Source organism: Haliotis rubra, unplaced genomic scaffold (assembly GCF_003918875.1).
Source record: "Haliotis rubra isolate DU_JTF1 unplaced genomic scaffold, ASM391887v1 Scf873, whole genome shotgun sequence".
In the NCBI taxonomy this organism is placed as follows: domain Eukaryota; kingdom Metazoa; phylum Mollusca; class Gastropoda; order Lepetellida; family Haliotidae; genus Haliotis; species Haliotis rubra.
This window is the reverse complement of record NW_025767605.1, coordinates 414355-428658: the sequence shown is the minus strand read 5'-3', so window position 1 is coordinate 428658 and position 14304 is coordinate 414355. Positions and strand designations below refer to the sequence as shown.

The following is a 14304-nucleotide window of genomic DNA, read 5'->3' as shown; positions in this document are numbered from 1 at the left end:
CCCAAAAAAAGACGGGATCCGGAAACGATCCAGGACGCGCCGGATCTACGAGTGATGACGATCCGATGACGCGATCCCGGATGACGATGGAGGAAAGAACGAGCGATGACGGATGACGCGCGATCTGAGTGATCTGGATCGACCCGGGATGACGATGAGAAAAAGATCTGATTTGAGGAGGAGATCACATCCTGCTTCACATCCTACTTCACATCCTCCTTCACACATCCTACTTCACATCCTGCTTCACCTACATCACTACCTCCTTCACATCCTCTCCTCCTTCACATCCTTCTTCACATCCTCCTTCACATCCTACTTCACATCCACCTTCACTTCCTCCTTCACATCCTCTTTCACATCCTACTTCACATCCTGCTTCACATCCTACTTCACATCCTCCTTCACATCCTACTTCACATCCTCCTTCACATCCTCCTTCACATCCTACTTCACATTCTCCTTCACATCTTACTTTCACATCCTGCTTTACATCCTCCTTCACATCCTGCTTCACACATCTCCTTCACATCCCTCCTTAAACATTTCCTCCTTCATTACATCCTGATTCACAACCTCCTTCACACCTCCTACTTCACATCCTCCTTCACATCCTACTTCACATCCTGCTTCACATCCTCCTTCACATCCTACTTCACATCCTCCTTCACATCCTACTTCACGATCCTTCCTCTTCACATCCTGCTTCATCACATCCTCCTCCTTCACATCCTCTTCAAATCCTCCTTCACTCCTTCTCTTTCACTTCCTCTTTTCACATCCTCCTTTTCTTACATCCTCACTTCACATCCTCTTCTTCATCTCCTCACATCCTTCTTTCACATCCTCCTTCACATCTTTCTTCACATCCTACTTCTTCCTGCACATCCATCATCCTTCACATCCTCCTTCACATCCTACTTCACATCCTCCTTCACACTTCCCTCCTTCACATCCTCCTTCACATCCTCCTTCACATCCTCCTTCTCACATCTACCTTACATTCACATGCTACTTCATCCTCCTTCACTTCCACATCCTGCTTCATCCTCTTCACATCCTCACTTCACATCCTCATTCACATCCTACTTCACATCCTCCTTTCACACTCCTCCCTTCACATCCTGCTTCACATCCTCCTTCACATCCTACTTCACATCCTCCTTCACATCCTACTTCACATCTTCCTTCACATCCTCCTTCACACATCCTACTTCACATCCTACTATCGTCCTTTGTTTCCCAAAGTGAAGGACGAATTGCGGTAACAACCGAAACTCGGTTTATCAAAATGTTCCTTAGGGTACACAGCAATATATACCTTGCACCTGTAGCAATGTCTCCTGTTTTCACATTCACCACGGGAAAAGTTGCTTAAGAAACTGTATCGTGTCTCTAATGTGTGGTATATTGATATAATTATATTTAACGATGGCGGCATTGTATGTTGAACTGTCAGTACAAGCAAATACCCATTCTTTACTATCATCCAAAGCATATCCCACTGGCATCAAGGGCAAAATGGTGGCTGTGAACATCATATGAAAGGACAACTGAACGTCAGTGGCGCACACCAGATGTTCGGGAAAGGTACGCATGCCCAGACTTACTTCTGGAAGTACCCCGCCTAAAAATGCGGGGTATTTGCAGCCGTACTATTTTATTAATTTCAGGTACCATTGCCACGCGGCGGTATTCGTAAACAAACAAGGCACGGTGAAGATATCAAATAAATGTAGTGTGTTGTCGGGAACACATCAGCTAATCTAATGGTGCGCCTTCGTAACCAGAACGAGTCAGCTGACATTTTCCCAGTGTTGGTACTTATGCTTATCAACCATTCTGTTCTGTGGGTTAGGTGAGTGAAGAGGTATATTTTTATTTAGACTCGACATATTAATTCTCTATATTTCATATAACTGGTGTAAATGAATCATGTTTTGTATTGTTGTGATAAAAGGTTATTACATTCTTAGTGTTTAATTTTTATCATAAATGATTACTTTCTTTGATTTTTTAATGTCCGTTTGTACAACATTTATGTGAATAACATCATCAGAACCACATGCTGTGGTAATCAAATATTCAGATAATAACGAGTCTTGGTAATCTGCCAAACTTTTCTTGTTTTTAAAGAATCTGCTCGACTCGTCGTCGAGCATGTTGCGACCCGGGGACGTAATTCATTAATAAAAAAGTACAATATCAAAAACATTCAATTTCAAGCGAACTCTTGATATGAGTTCGGATACGTTGTCAGTGCAGATGTCAGAAGACAATTTATGTTTACACCTAAAAGTTACCATGACATGTAATTGATTGTCTCATTCTGATTTTCGAAGTTTAGCGCTAAGATAGTCGTAATTTAATGTTAATGAATGGCATTTACGACTATCTTAGCGCTAAGAGCTTCGAAAATCTAGGCCCAAGTTTCCGATTGTGTCTTATCTGAGGATCGCAGCAGGCATGGTTGTCAGTACTGCACGAAAGCATTGATGAAACGTGAAATTTTACGTCTGAGACCGGATATATTATTTCGACAGGTTCAATACCATACCATTTTTATTTGTTTTGTTGTTGTTGGCTTTTTGGTTTTTTGTTTGGCTGCCATGATTTGAAGTGTTAGGAACTTGGTTTGAACCCATAACATGATTTACTGACGTTGGCTGTCCAGTAATTGCAGTTATTGGCACATCATGGAATCTGTGGAAGAGGCACTAACAAACCGATGACGTCAGACATTTACATCGCGCGACCATCATGACAAACTTTCCCATCTCAGCGATCGATGTCAACCATCTTCACTAACAGCTACCAACGCCTGTGATATTGGCGACAACACTAAGCAAGTGAAAACATTGATTACACAACAGTCTCGTTTCCTGCTGACTGGGTTTCGTCCTGTTGCGCAACTTTGTACAATAACCAGTCCCGAATTTTGAGACCAATTCATTCAACTGATACATAAGTATTAATCAGTATTATTTGATACATCTAAGCACTTGTATATTGCAACACTACATCGCCTTTCTAATCTTTACAAACACGTCGTGCAGCGTGCTCTGTCGTACAGCTTGCTCTGACAGACGGAAATCTGAAAAATCGTGGAAATCTCAAAAACGAGGTTCTGCTGCTAGAAAAGTTTGGCGGTCTGGTACGGACTTGATATTATATCAATCACATGCGTTACAAAACTACACTGAATAAGCGCAAAAACACATAACAGGTGTAACCAGTGAGCCAAATGAATTATGAATCATTTTACGACCTCATCAAACAGGGGCAGTCTGTGACGTCTTAGTTAAGGTCATGTTGCCTACACCTCGCCATAAAATATAGAAATACGATGTGATTAAAATTAAAAATTAAAATTTAACTTGTAAATACCATTTTATTTTCAAACAAGGAATTGGAATTCAGTGTAACCATAGTTGTTTGTGATGTCTCTTTTCACTTTCACACGAGAAAATTCGGATCGGCTGAAAAGTAGGTCATTGTCTGAATAGGTTAATGAGACTCATGCTTCGGTTTCGATGATCCTTGCTGTAACTGGTTACCTGTAACGGGCGGTTAATGACATCGGGTGGTCAGCCTACTTGGTTCATGAGTGTCAAATGTGTTTATATTGACTTGTATGAGCGATACACGACTATTGTCAGTACAAAACACTACAACTTCCGGTTTTGGAAGAACACCGCCATGGCGAAGACAACATGTACGTTTAGACATCATGTTCGTCCACGTCAATGGAGACAAGTGGCCAGATATACTCCAGTTTTTTCTTCAGAGACCGCGTAGACGGCAGAATCCTGATTATACTGACGCCGCGGGTGACCGCTATCCCCAGACATGTTTCAGGAAGCGGCACCGTTTCGGTCGGTTGGAGTGGTGATGGTGGTGGTTTTGGCCAGCGATCACCTTCGTTCAAGATGGCCTTCGAAGCGCTGATTGTGTCGTTGTTCCTAATAACAAACCACAGTCGTTTGTTATCGGGATGAATCTGCAAACCGCATTGTCACCTGATGAAAGAGTACATTCTCACCTTTACATCACTTCTAAATGCCGATGTATTGTCGTTCGTCGTGATGGCCTGGCGATAATGTATCAAGAGGACGTCAGGCCACAGAGACAACAGTGTCCCAGCAGACTTGTGAGCATCATTCTGCAACAAACCGGGGTATACTCGCCACTGACATAACCACGACAGCATATGCATTTCCATTATCAAAAGAAGTCACATTACAAGCAGATCCTATTGTACGATTCCGAAAATGTTATTATCGAGTCTTTGAATGGCATTTAGAAGTGCTACATGTAAAGACAAGAATTTTATGGATGTCATCTTCTTTATTGTGATGGACACGATGGGGTATTTTCTTACTCCTTGTCAATAATGCAAAATGTAGTGTGTGTAGGGAATGTGAAGACATGGATGACAGCAGTAAACTCAAACTAAACGATATCAAAACAGAGCTCTCATGGTTAGTTCACCTGTCAACAGAGCGAACTGAGCGTGAATTCACTTGAATAGGTGAATCTCAGATCTCTGTGAGCCTCCCAAAGTGTAAATATCTGGGTGTCCTGATAGATTCTACACTTTCCATTGAGCCTAACTATTATAAAATCTGCTATCATCACATAAGGAACATCTCCAGCATACCACCTATTACCAACTGCCGCAGCACATAATCTTGTGACATCTATGGAAAACCGAGCGATCTGAAACCAAATGTTGATTGATCTAGAACCATCCACTTTATGATCCTGAAATTTTGATAATTTATGATGTCTGAACAAACGATCCTGATCTTTGTTTCGACCCGACTTTGAAACCAGCCAATTTATCCATTCAATTAATCATTTATAAAAGACCACTTCAAGATCGACGTTTATCCCAACCGATCATTATCATCCGACCTGACCTGACGGACGTTCGACGGATCTATCAATTGTCAATCAATACGAAAGAACGATCCAAGATCATCCGAAGTCTGAACCTCCATAATCGAAGCCTTTATTTTTCGATTTGTTTTGACTTAACGGAAGACCTCGGAACGAAAACTCGATCTTCACCGGAATCGATTAACTGCAATTATGACCTGAATCCTGAACGTTCGAAAAAAATTTGATCCATAATTGTCCAGATTCAATGTCGATATTGTTCTGTCCCCTGGCTGATCTGACCAGTCCGGAATTAACTGATATTTTCACTTAACTGGACACCATCAAGCCGACTTCAGTTTTGACCGAAGACGAGTCGGAATATGAAACCGAAGATCACGATGAGGAGAAACCGATAGATAAACCTTTTTGGTCAAGGATCCAAGCCTTGTCCGCCACGCAATTTCTTTGCAGGATCCGATAAGACCTGACTTCTGACAAAGATCTTCGATCTCTATCTGGACAAAGATCTTTGTCTTGACATATCTTTAATTTCTGAAACGGGACAAAGACCTTTACTTTCGACAGTGATCCTTTGTTCCGGAAAGACTTCGAGTCTATCTGATCTTACTTCTTTGACAAAGATCTTTAATTTTGAAAGATCCTTTACTTTCGAGACAAAGATCTTGACCTTTGTCGGACAGTGACTTTGAGATCTTGACTTTGTCCCGAGGGACAAAGAACTTCCAGGATCTTCACTCTTTGAGGACAAAGGATTCCTTTGATCTGACCTTTCTGATCTGAGGACAAAGATCTCCACGCCTTCCTTCCAACAAACATCCATACACTTCAGCACAAGCTGTTGTGGAACTATTTTCTCTGTCTGTCCAGGGCCCTATCGCCGCTCTTCCCGTCATCTTCCGCACCACGCCACAACAAAAGTGCTTCCAGTGCCTCACAGACCCCGTGACAGGTAGGAACAGGTGTTGATGGTGATCTCCGTAGTTTCACCCTCCTATATATGATTATTCTATTAAAATATGGGTTACAGTTGTTTAACTGTTTATGCCTGCTTAGAATATGTCGATATACTGACAATATATTATTCTGACAGTCTAAATACCATTTTCTGTCCAGGAGCCAAGGCGTACCCAGCAGAGTTAGCTCCCCTGCAGTGTACTCGAGCTGAGATCCGCCAGTTTGCTACAGAAGCCCGGGAGTTGGGTGTACAGTACATCGGTCTGTGTTGTGGCAGCGCTTCCTACTATCTGAGGGAGGTCGCCATTGCCTACGGTCGTAACCCACCTTCTGCCAAATTTGAGCCTGATCTCTCCATGAGTATAGTAACAGGAAGCGTTCAGCTATTTGAAAGAGGAGATCGAGCAAGAAAAGTACGAGCCTTCATGCTCGGAGATATTCAGTGATGTGAACTCTGAAATGGAAATTCAGGGTTTGGAAGCATGTTATCAAAGAAAGGGTATAATAAAGAACACATCAAACTTCGTGGACTGATTGCAATATATTGTTGCAGGTTTAATTACAATATTTTTATGAGCTAACCACTAGATAGACAAGACTGCCGTGGGCCAACTGGCGGAGTTTGCTGTGACGCCTGATGAGCCTACTAATTAACGTTGAGGCTTCTCTTTTGACATGCGAGCAAAATATTCATAGAAGTGTGTCTGATTTTCCTTTTTCGAAATATCAGGAAGTTCCAATGTAACAAAAAAAGAGTCATGCTGTATATTTTAATTGATATTATATTTACGGGGCTGTCTCTCATCTACCTCATCTACCCCAGCCACCTCATCTAGTCCCAAAGGATGGAGAGCTTAAAACATTAATGCCGGCTTCAACATCGCGATGGTAAATAAAATAAAATAGTCCCACACAAAGTCAGTGGTCCTGACTACCAGTTGTCCGCCTTCCATTTTTGTGGAAGCTGCGTTGGCTGAGCGGGTTAGACGGCTGACTTTGTGTGCTTGCGATTACGTGCCTGAGTCTGTGAATCTGGTTTCGAATCCCGGATGGGACTCAATCCATCAAAAGTACTAGAATCTGTACTTTACTGAGAAAGTGTAATCCCAAATATAACATGCGTTACGTCTGACAGCTTTCTAAAAGGCACTGTATATTCATACACCACTTTAGCGGGATTTTAATACTGATTATCTTCGAATTCAACCGTTATCAGCAACATCCCCCGAAAACTAGCTGACACTTTTGAGGACAAGATGAGGTAACAGTTGTTTTTAATCGAGAGCTCGTCAGGGTAAAATATATGGTGCCGATTTCTGCAATGACATTGCTGGAATACTGCTAAAGGTGAGTAAAATCATATCCTCATTCACGTTGCTCGCCTTATTGGTAGTACAGCAGAATATCATTGTGATCGAAGCGTCCTATAAATCCTCGTTCCAAGGAGACTATCGAGAATAACCAATTCCTCGAACGACGTTCTTTACATTCTGAGTGCATGCGCCAAAGAGAAATATCTTCGGTTTGATAACCGACTACTTGATTCATACCCCATCATTAATAAAAGTGACTTCCGCAGACAAAGATGTTTGGTCTGGAGCAACTTTGAACCAATTTGCTAGAACACCCATTGTGTCTTCATCATAGTGGACCCGTGAAGATCCGGGGTTGAATAGGTCTTCATCAACCCATGCTTGCCACAAAAAGCGACCATGCTTGTCGTAAGAGGCGACTAACGGAATCGGGTGGTCAGGCTCGCTGACCTGGTTGACACGTCATCGGTTCCCAATTGCGCAGATAGATGCTCATGCTGTTGATCACTGGATTGTCAGGTCCAGACTTGATTATTTACAGATCGCCGCCATATAGTTGGAACATTGCTGAGTGCGGCGTAAAACTAAACTCACTCACTCATCATAGTGTGCCTTTAAACAAGTGGCAATCGTGTTCTGGAGTACTGCCTGTAACTCAGCTGTGATGCTTCAGTCGTCACACTAGGGAAAGGCCAGCTGGCTCGTTGTATAACTTTAAACTGGCACACAGGCCACAGCAGCAATGTCGGTCACCTCAGAGATCATAGAATACATTACTAGTACTTTATTTCATGGTCTCTGGTCATGTAAATGGCGTGCTTTTCCGAACGCTGGGGGACACGTGTTTCTCATAAACAGCTGCAGGCCCTTGCTCACGGACATGTATACAAGTTCGTTAGCCCAGTAATTGGTGCGTTTGCTGATCACATGCACTGCACGAGTTCGGTTCCAATAATGGTGACGTTATGTGCAACTTGTTCTAGGTCATCCTTAAAACACATTAATATTACATTAATAGTAATGTGTGATACAAACTGAATGTTTTTAAACCTCTTTTTTGCGTGATCCTGCATGACATATTTGTGTACCTGAATACCCATTAACGAGGATCAGTACCTTTCAGCGGTACTGTCACGTGGTTGGTTGTAGTACCGCTATTCCACGTTGGCGAAACCCGCGAGCACAGGTATGATGTCTGCAAACCTCGACACATGATTGTGACGAACCGGGACTCGTACCAACAATCACACTAGAAACGACGTCTAGATGTCAGAATGTTGACGTCATTGTGGTTTTCTAAGATAGTCGTGACTATTTTTCTAGAGGGGAGCTCAAAAGGATTAAGAAATAATGTAAAATAAAGAAATTATTACAAGCGCATGTATGTGATATTAATTTGACTGACATGTTTGTACGATGAACTGTATATAGACCATTTTATTATGAGAATTAACAATTCTGAAATGTTTACAAAATTTCTCGATATGAGTCCAACCATTCGGCATATAATACCAGTTCCTGGACGTCTTATACGCTGACAAATGTAAGATGTTTTATCACTATGCCAACCGTTGTAAATCCTGTCTGGAGCAGTAGGTCGATTGCTGTGAAGATGGTGCCAGCTAAAGATAGCCTGGGGGAGGTCTGTCGTAGTTATTATAGTCCGTTTGGCTCAAAATCGGACCGATGAATTGCAATCTAACTCGAAAACTACTAAACATATAATACTCAATGAAACACTGATCATAATCAAAACATCATACCCACTCTTTTTGCTGAATTTAGGTCCTAAACATGAAAAAGTTGTTTAACTATCATTAAAATTTTGACACAGTTCACTATTTGTTACGAGGGAGGGGTGCAAAGAGAGGAACAGCCAGGTGTGCGAGAAAGGATGGAGACAGCACAGGTAAATGATTCAATAACTTTGTCGGCACTTGTGCACGTGCTCCGCGTACACATGGCTATTCTTCTCTTTGCAGTCCTCCATCGTAACAAATAGTTAACTTTGTCAAAAAAACTGTGATAGTTTGTTAAACAACTTTTTCATTTTTAGGACATAAATTCTGAAAGAAAATCAGAGTTGGTCTGAGGTTGGTCTGATCAGTGTTTCATTGAGTATTACATGTATATGTTTAGTAGTTTTCGAGTTAGATTGCAATTCATCGGTCCGATTTTGAGCCAAACGGACTATAGAAACAATTGGTTTTGTATTGAGGTGTTTGTAGTGCTGGTTTTGGTAAAAAATAAAGTTGGCCAGTAAAGGGACAGTAGTTGAAACTAAAGTCAGGTTTGTAAATAGCGAACAATGCTATAACAACTATTAGTTAAGCAGCTTTCCTACACAAAGTGGTATAAGTTGTAGAGTTCAATATCTACACCATGTCGCCAATATCGTCACCAAGCAAGGTAACATTGACATCACAGTCTAGAATCATATCTTCGAAACTAGTACTGTTAAATGAAGAGAGACGTTTTATCCTGAGTTAACAACATGACACTGCTCGTGGTAAGACTTCACTTCATTGTTACCGAACCATCATGCATGGTACACCGCCTTTTCCTTAGGGACAGAATATTTTCTCTGGCTCAGCGATAATGAAGGGCCATAATACCTTGTCACCTGCATAAAATGCAGGTAATTATATAAAGAATGCACACCGAGAATAGAATACATTACAATATTAAATAGGGCAGGGTCTGCAGTGGAACCACGTAGTACATCTTAAATAGTATCAAACCAGTAGCAGCAACCTGGACAGTGTAACCCGCTGTTTTCTGTTGCTGAGACGGCTGAGGTGGTGCCTGCAAGTCACGAGGCAGACAACCAACAGCCTCATCAGTATGGAACCGACATGTTCGTGGTTATCAATGGCTTTCCGACGGTCCCCAACTAATTATACCAGTGCAGTGCAGATCCTTGGCTAAACGCTGCTACAGAAGGTTTAACAGCCCGCTGCAATAGAGTAGTAACTGGAATTAGATGTGTTGTCGAGAGGGCACTCCTTTCATTGTCTATTTGTTGCTGCATTGTATAAATGCTCCTTAAACATTACATTTTCTCGAACATTGATCCTGATATTGTTATTCCTTCTCCAAAGAGCCAGTTTATTACCTGGACACAGCATTTTGTCATTGGTTTCCAGGTTAATATGTTAGTCTTGGCGTCGTTTGTAGCGCATCCCGTCTTATCACTGAAATATCGTTAACAGCGTTAAACCTAAAGTCACTCACTCACCTCGCTGACAACAACTTGACTCTAATTTACCTCCATGTCTCAGCTTGTGGTCTTTTGCTGCACATTGGGGTGTTTCTCTGTTGCAGAGATGTCAGTACATTTGTTGTGCAATAATTCTGTGAATCGTATATGGAGTTATCCCGTTAATGTGAGTCATGTAGTTGGTTTGGTTGGTTTGTTGGCTAACGCCGCACTCACAATATTCCAGCTACTGGCGGCCGTCTGTGAATAATCGAGTCTGGACCAGACAATCCAGTGATCAACAGCACGAGCATCGATTTACGCTATTTGGACACGATGATGTGTGTCAACCAAGTCCGTGAGCCTGACCACCCGATCCCGTTAGTCGCCTCTTACGACAAGCATGGGTTACTGAAGACCAGTTCTATCCCGGATCTTCACGGGGGAGACAAGCAATGGTTACTGAAGACCAATTCTATCCCGGGTCTTCACGGGGGAGACAAGCAGTGGTTACTGAAGACCAACTCTAACCCGGATCTTTACACGGGGCCGACAAGACAAGCAGTGGTTACTGAAGACCAATTCTAACCCGGATCTTCACGGGGGAGACAAGCAGTGGTTACTGAAGACCAATTCTATCCCGGACCTTCACGGGGGAGACAAGCAGTGGTTACTGAAGACCAATTCTATCCCGGATCTTCACGGGGGAGACAAGCAATGGTTTCTGAAGACCAATTCTAACCCGGATCTTCACGGGTCACGTAAGTCTGGTGAGATGCACAGTAACCGAAACAAGCACCGCCGCCTGGAAGTGGGATACTACACCAGTCTCATAACCAGAATGAAAGGCATATCGAGCGGAATATACATCACTTTAATTGAGCGTTACTGAGTGTACACTAGGGATGCTAATCTGATCAAAACAATCCTGGAGTTATTATTCTGTATACGACCGAATTATAATGTGTAGTGTGGGCAATTCAAACAAGGCTGTTGGCGAAGTCGTTTTTAACAGCACACGTTCCTGCAGACACAGAATAACCACCGATAAATGGCAGTGCACAGGTCCTGAAGTGTTGGTAATTAAAATGTCCAAACGCTGCTTGGAGCGTTTCGCTGTGTGTCTCAGGGATTGGTTTCGTAGCCATGTGTGTCTCAGGCTGGTGTTTCATTCTTGCAGGGTGAGTGAAACTGTTAGAAGTATTTTCCTTGCGCCAAAGATGGTTTTCACGGGGAAAAGCCTTGTCCGTTGTTGGATTGAACGACCCTCTCCCCACCCACTCTTTTGCACTTGAAAAACTGTAAGGAGAAAGAAGGCCCCAATGATACTTTGTGATGGACTGTATGAGGGGAAAGGCCCAACTAATATGTTTATTGATTGATTGTAAGGAGGAAAAAGGCCCCAATGTATGTTTATGGTTTGACTGTAAGGAGAAAGAAAGCCCCAATGTATGTTTATTGATTGACTGTAAGGAGAAAGAAAGTCCCAGTAGATATATGTTTATTGACGGACTGTAAGGAGAAAGAAGGCCCCAATGTATGTTTATTGACGGACTGAAAGGAGAAATAAGGCCCCAATGTATGTTTATTGATTGACTGTAAGGAGAAAGAAAGTCCCAATATGTGTTTATTGACGGACTGTAAGGAGAAAGAAAGCCCCAATGTATGTTTATTGATTGACTGTAAGGAGAAAGAAAGTCCCAATATATGTTTATTGACGGACTGTAAGGAGAAAGAAAGCCCCAATGTATGTTTATTGACGGACTGAAAGGAGAAATAAGGCCCCAATGTATGTTTATTGATTGACTGTAAGGAGAAAGAAAGTCCCAATATATGTTTATTGACGGACTGTAAGGAGAAAGAAAGCCCCAATGTATGTTTATTGACGGACTGAAAGGAGAAATAAGGCCCCAATGTATGTTTATTGACGGACTGTAAGGAGAAAGAAAGCCCCAATGTATGTTAATTGATTGACTGTAAGGAGAAAGAAAGTCCCAATATATGTTTATTGACGGACTGTAAGGAGAAAGAAAGCCCCAATGTATGTTTATTGACGGACTGAAAGGAGAAATAAGGCCCCAATGTATGTTTATTGATTGACCGTAAGCAGAAAGAAGGCCCCAGTGTATGTTTATTGACGGACTGTAAGGAGAAAGAAAGCCCCAATGTATGTTTATTGATTGACCGTAAGCAGAAAGAAGGCCCCAGTGTATGTTTATTGATTGACTGTAAGGAGAAAGAAAGCCCCAGTGTAGGTTTATTGATGGACTGTAATGAGAAGGAAAGCCCCAGTGTATGTTTATTGATTGACCGTAAGCAGAAAGAAGGCCCCAGTGTATGTTTATTGACGGACTGTAATGAGAAGGAAGGCCCCAATGTATGTTTATTGATTGACTGTAAGGAGACAGAAGGCCCCAGTGTATGTTTATTGATTGACTGTAAGGAGACAGAAGGCCCCAGTGTATGTTTATTGATTGACTGTAAGGAGAAAGAAGGCCCTGGTGGATGTTTATTGATTGACTGTCAGGAGGAAGAAGGCCCCAGTGTATGTTTATTGACGGACTGTAAGGAGAAAGAAAGCTCCACTCTATGTTTATTGATTGACTGTAAGGAGAAATATGGCCCCAATGTATGTTCTGTGAATGACGGTAAGGAGAAAGAAGGCCCCATGCAGGGTATGTTCTGTGAATGACGGTGAGGAAAAAGAAGTCCCCCAGTGTATGTTCTGTGAATGACGGTAAGGAGAAAGAAGGCCCCCAGTGTATGTTCTGTGAATGACGGTAAGGAGAAAGAAGTCCCCCAGTGTATGTTCTGTGAATGACGGTAAGGAGAAAGAAGGCCCCCAGTGTATGATCTGTGAATGATGGTAAGGAGAAAAAAGTCCCCATGCAGTGTATGTTCTGTGAATGACGGTAAGGAGAAAGAAGGCCCCCAGTGTATGTTCAGTGAATGACGGTAAGGAGAAAGAAGTCCCCATGCAGTGTATGTTCTGTGAATGACGGTAAGGAGAAAGAAGTCCCCATGCAGTGTATGTTCTGTGAATGACGGTAAGGAGAAAGAAGGCCCCATGCAGTGTATGTTCTGTGAATGACGGTAAGGAGAAAGAAGGCCCCCAGTGTATGTTCTGTGAATGACGGTAAGGAGAAAGATGGCCCCATGCAGTGTATGTTCTGTGAATGACGGTAAGGAGAAAGAAGTCCCCATGCAGTGTATGTTCTGTGAATGACGGTAAGGAGAAAGAAGGCCCCCAGTGTATGTTCAGTGAATGACGGTAAGGAGAAAGAAGGCCCCCAGTGTATGTTCTCCTGTGAATGACGGTAAGGAGAAAGAAGTCCCCCAGTGTATGTTCTGTGAATGACGGTAAGGAGAAAGAAGGCCCCAGTGTATGATCTGTGAATGATGGTAAGGAGAAAAAAGTCCCCATGCAGTGTATGTTCTGTGAATGACGGTAAGGAGAAAGAAGGCCCCCAGTGTATGTTCAGTGAATGACGGTAAGGAGAAAGAAGTCCCCATGCAGTGTATGTTCTGTGAATGACGGTAAGGAGAAAGAAGTCCCCAGTGTATGTTCTGTGAATGACGGTAAGGAGAAAGAAGGCCCCATGCAGTGTATGTTCTGTGAATGACGGTAAGGAGAAAGAAGGCCCCCAGTGTATGTTCAGTGAATGACGGTAAGGAGAAAGATGGCCCCATGCAGTGTATGTTCTGTGAATGACGGTAAGGAGAAAGAAGTCCCCATGCAGTGTATGTTCTGTGAATGACGGTAAGGAGAAAGAAGGCCCCCAGTGTATGTTCAGTGAATGACGGTAAGGAGAAAGAAGTCCCCATGCAGTTTATGTTCTGTGAATGACGGTAAGGAGAAAGAAGTCCCCCAGTGTATCTTCTGTGAATGACGGTAAGGAGAAAGAAGGCCCCCAGTGTATATTCTGTGAATGA

At 42.6% G+C, this 14304-nt stretch overlaps 1 protein-coding gene across 1 annotated transcript; it reads left to right on the top strand.

The window, feature by feature from the left end:
• The first annotated feature begins 3929 nt into the window (after window positions 1-3929).
• LOC124263235 lies at window positions 3930-6384 on the top strand. Its single transcript, XM_046697827.1, has 3 exons — window positions 3930-3981; window positions 5687-5854; window positions 6019-6384. The coding sequence occupies exons 1-3, from the start codon at window positions 3930-3932 to the stop codon at window positions 6303-6305; spliced, it is 507 nt and encodes a 168-aa protein (XP_046553783.1). The 3' UTR covers window positions 6306-6384.
• The last annotated feature ends 7920 nt before the right edge of the window (window positions 6385-14304 follow it).

What these genes read in the sequence shown, in the direction of transcription:
- LOC124263235 (XM_046697827.1), top strand. Translation starts at nt 3,930, where the DNA reads ATGGCCTTCGAAGCGCTGATTGTGTCGTTGTTCCTAATAACAAACCAC. An exon ending in CCTAATAACAAACCACAGTC is followed by an intron (nt 3,982 to 5,686) that starts GTTTGTTATCGG and finishes TTCTGATCTGAG; the next exon opens with GACAAAGATCTCCACGCCTT. An exon ending in CCTCACAGACCCCGTGACAG is followed by an intron (nt 5,855 to 6,018) that starts GTAGGAACAGGT and finishes TTTTCTGTCCAG; the next exon opens with GAGCCAAGGCGTACCCAGCA.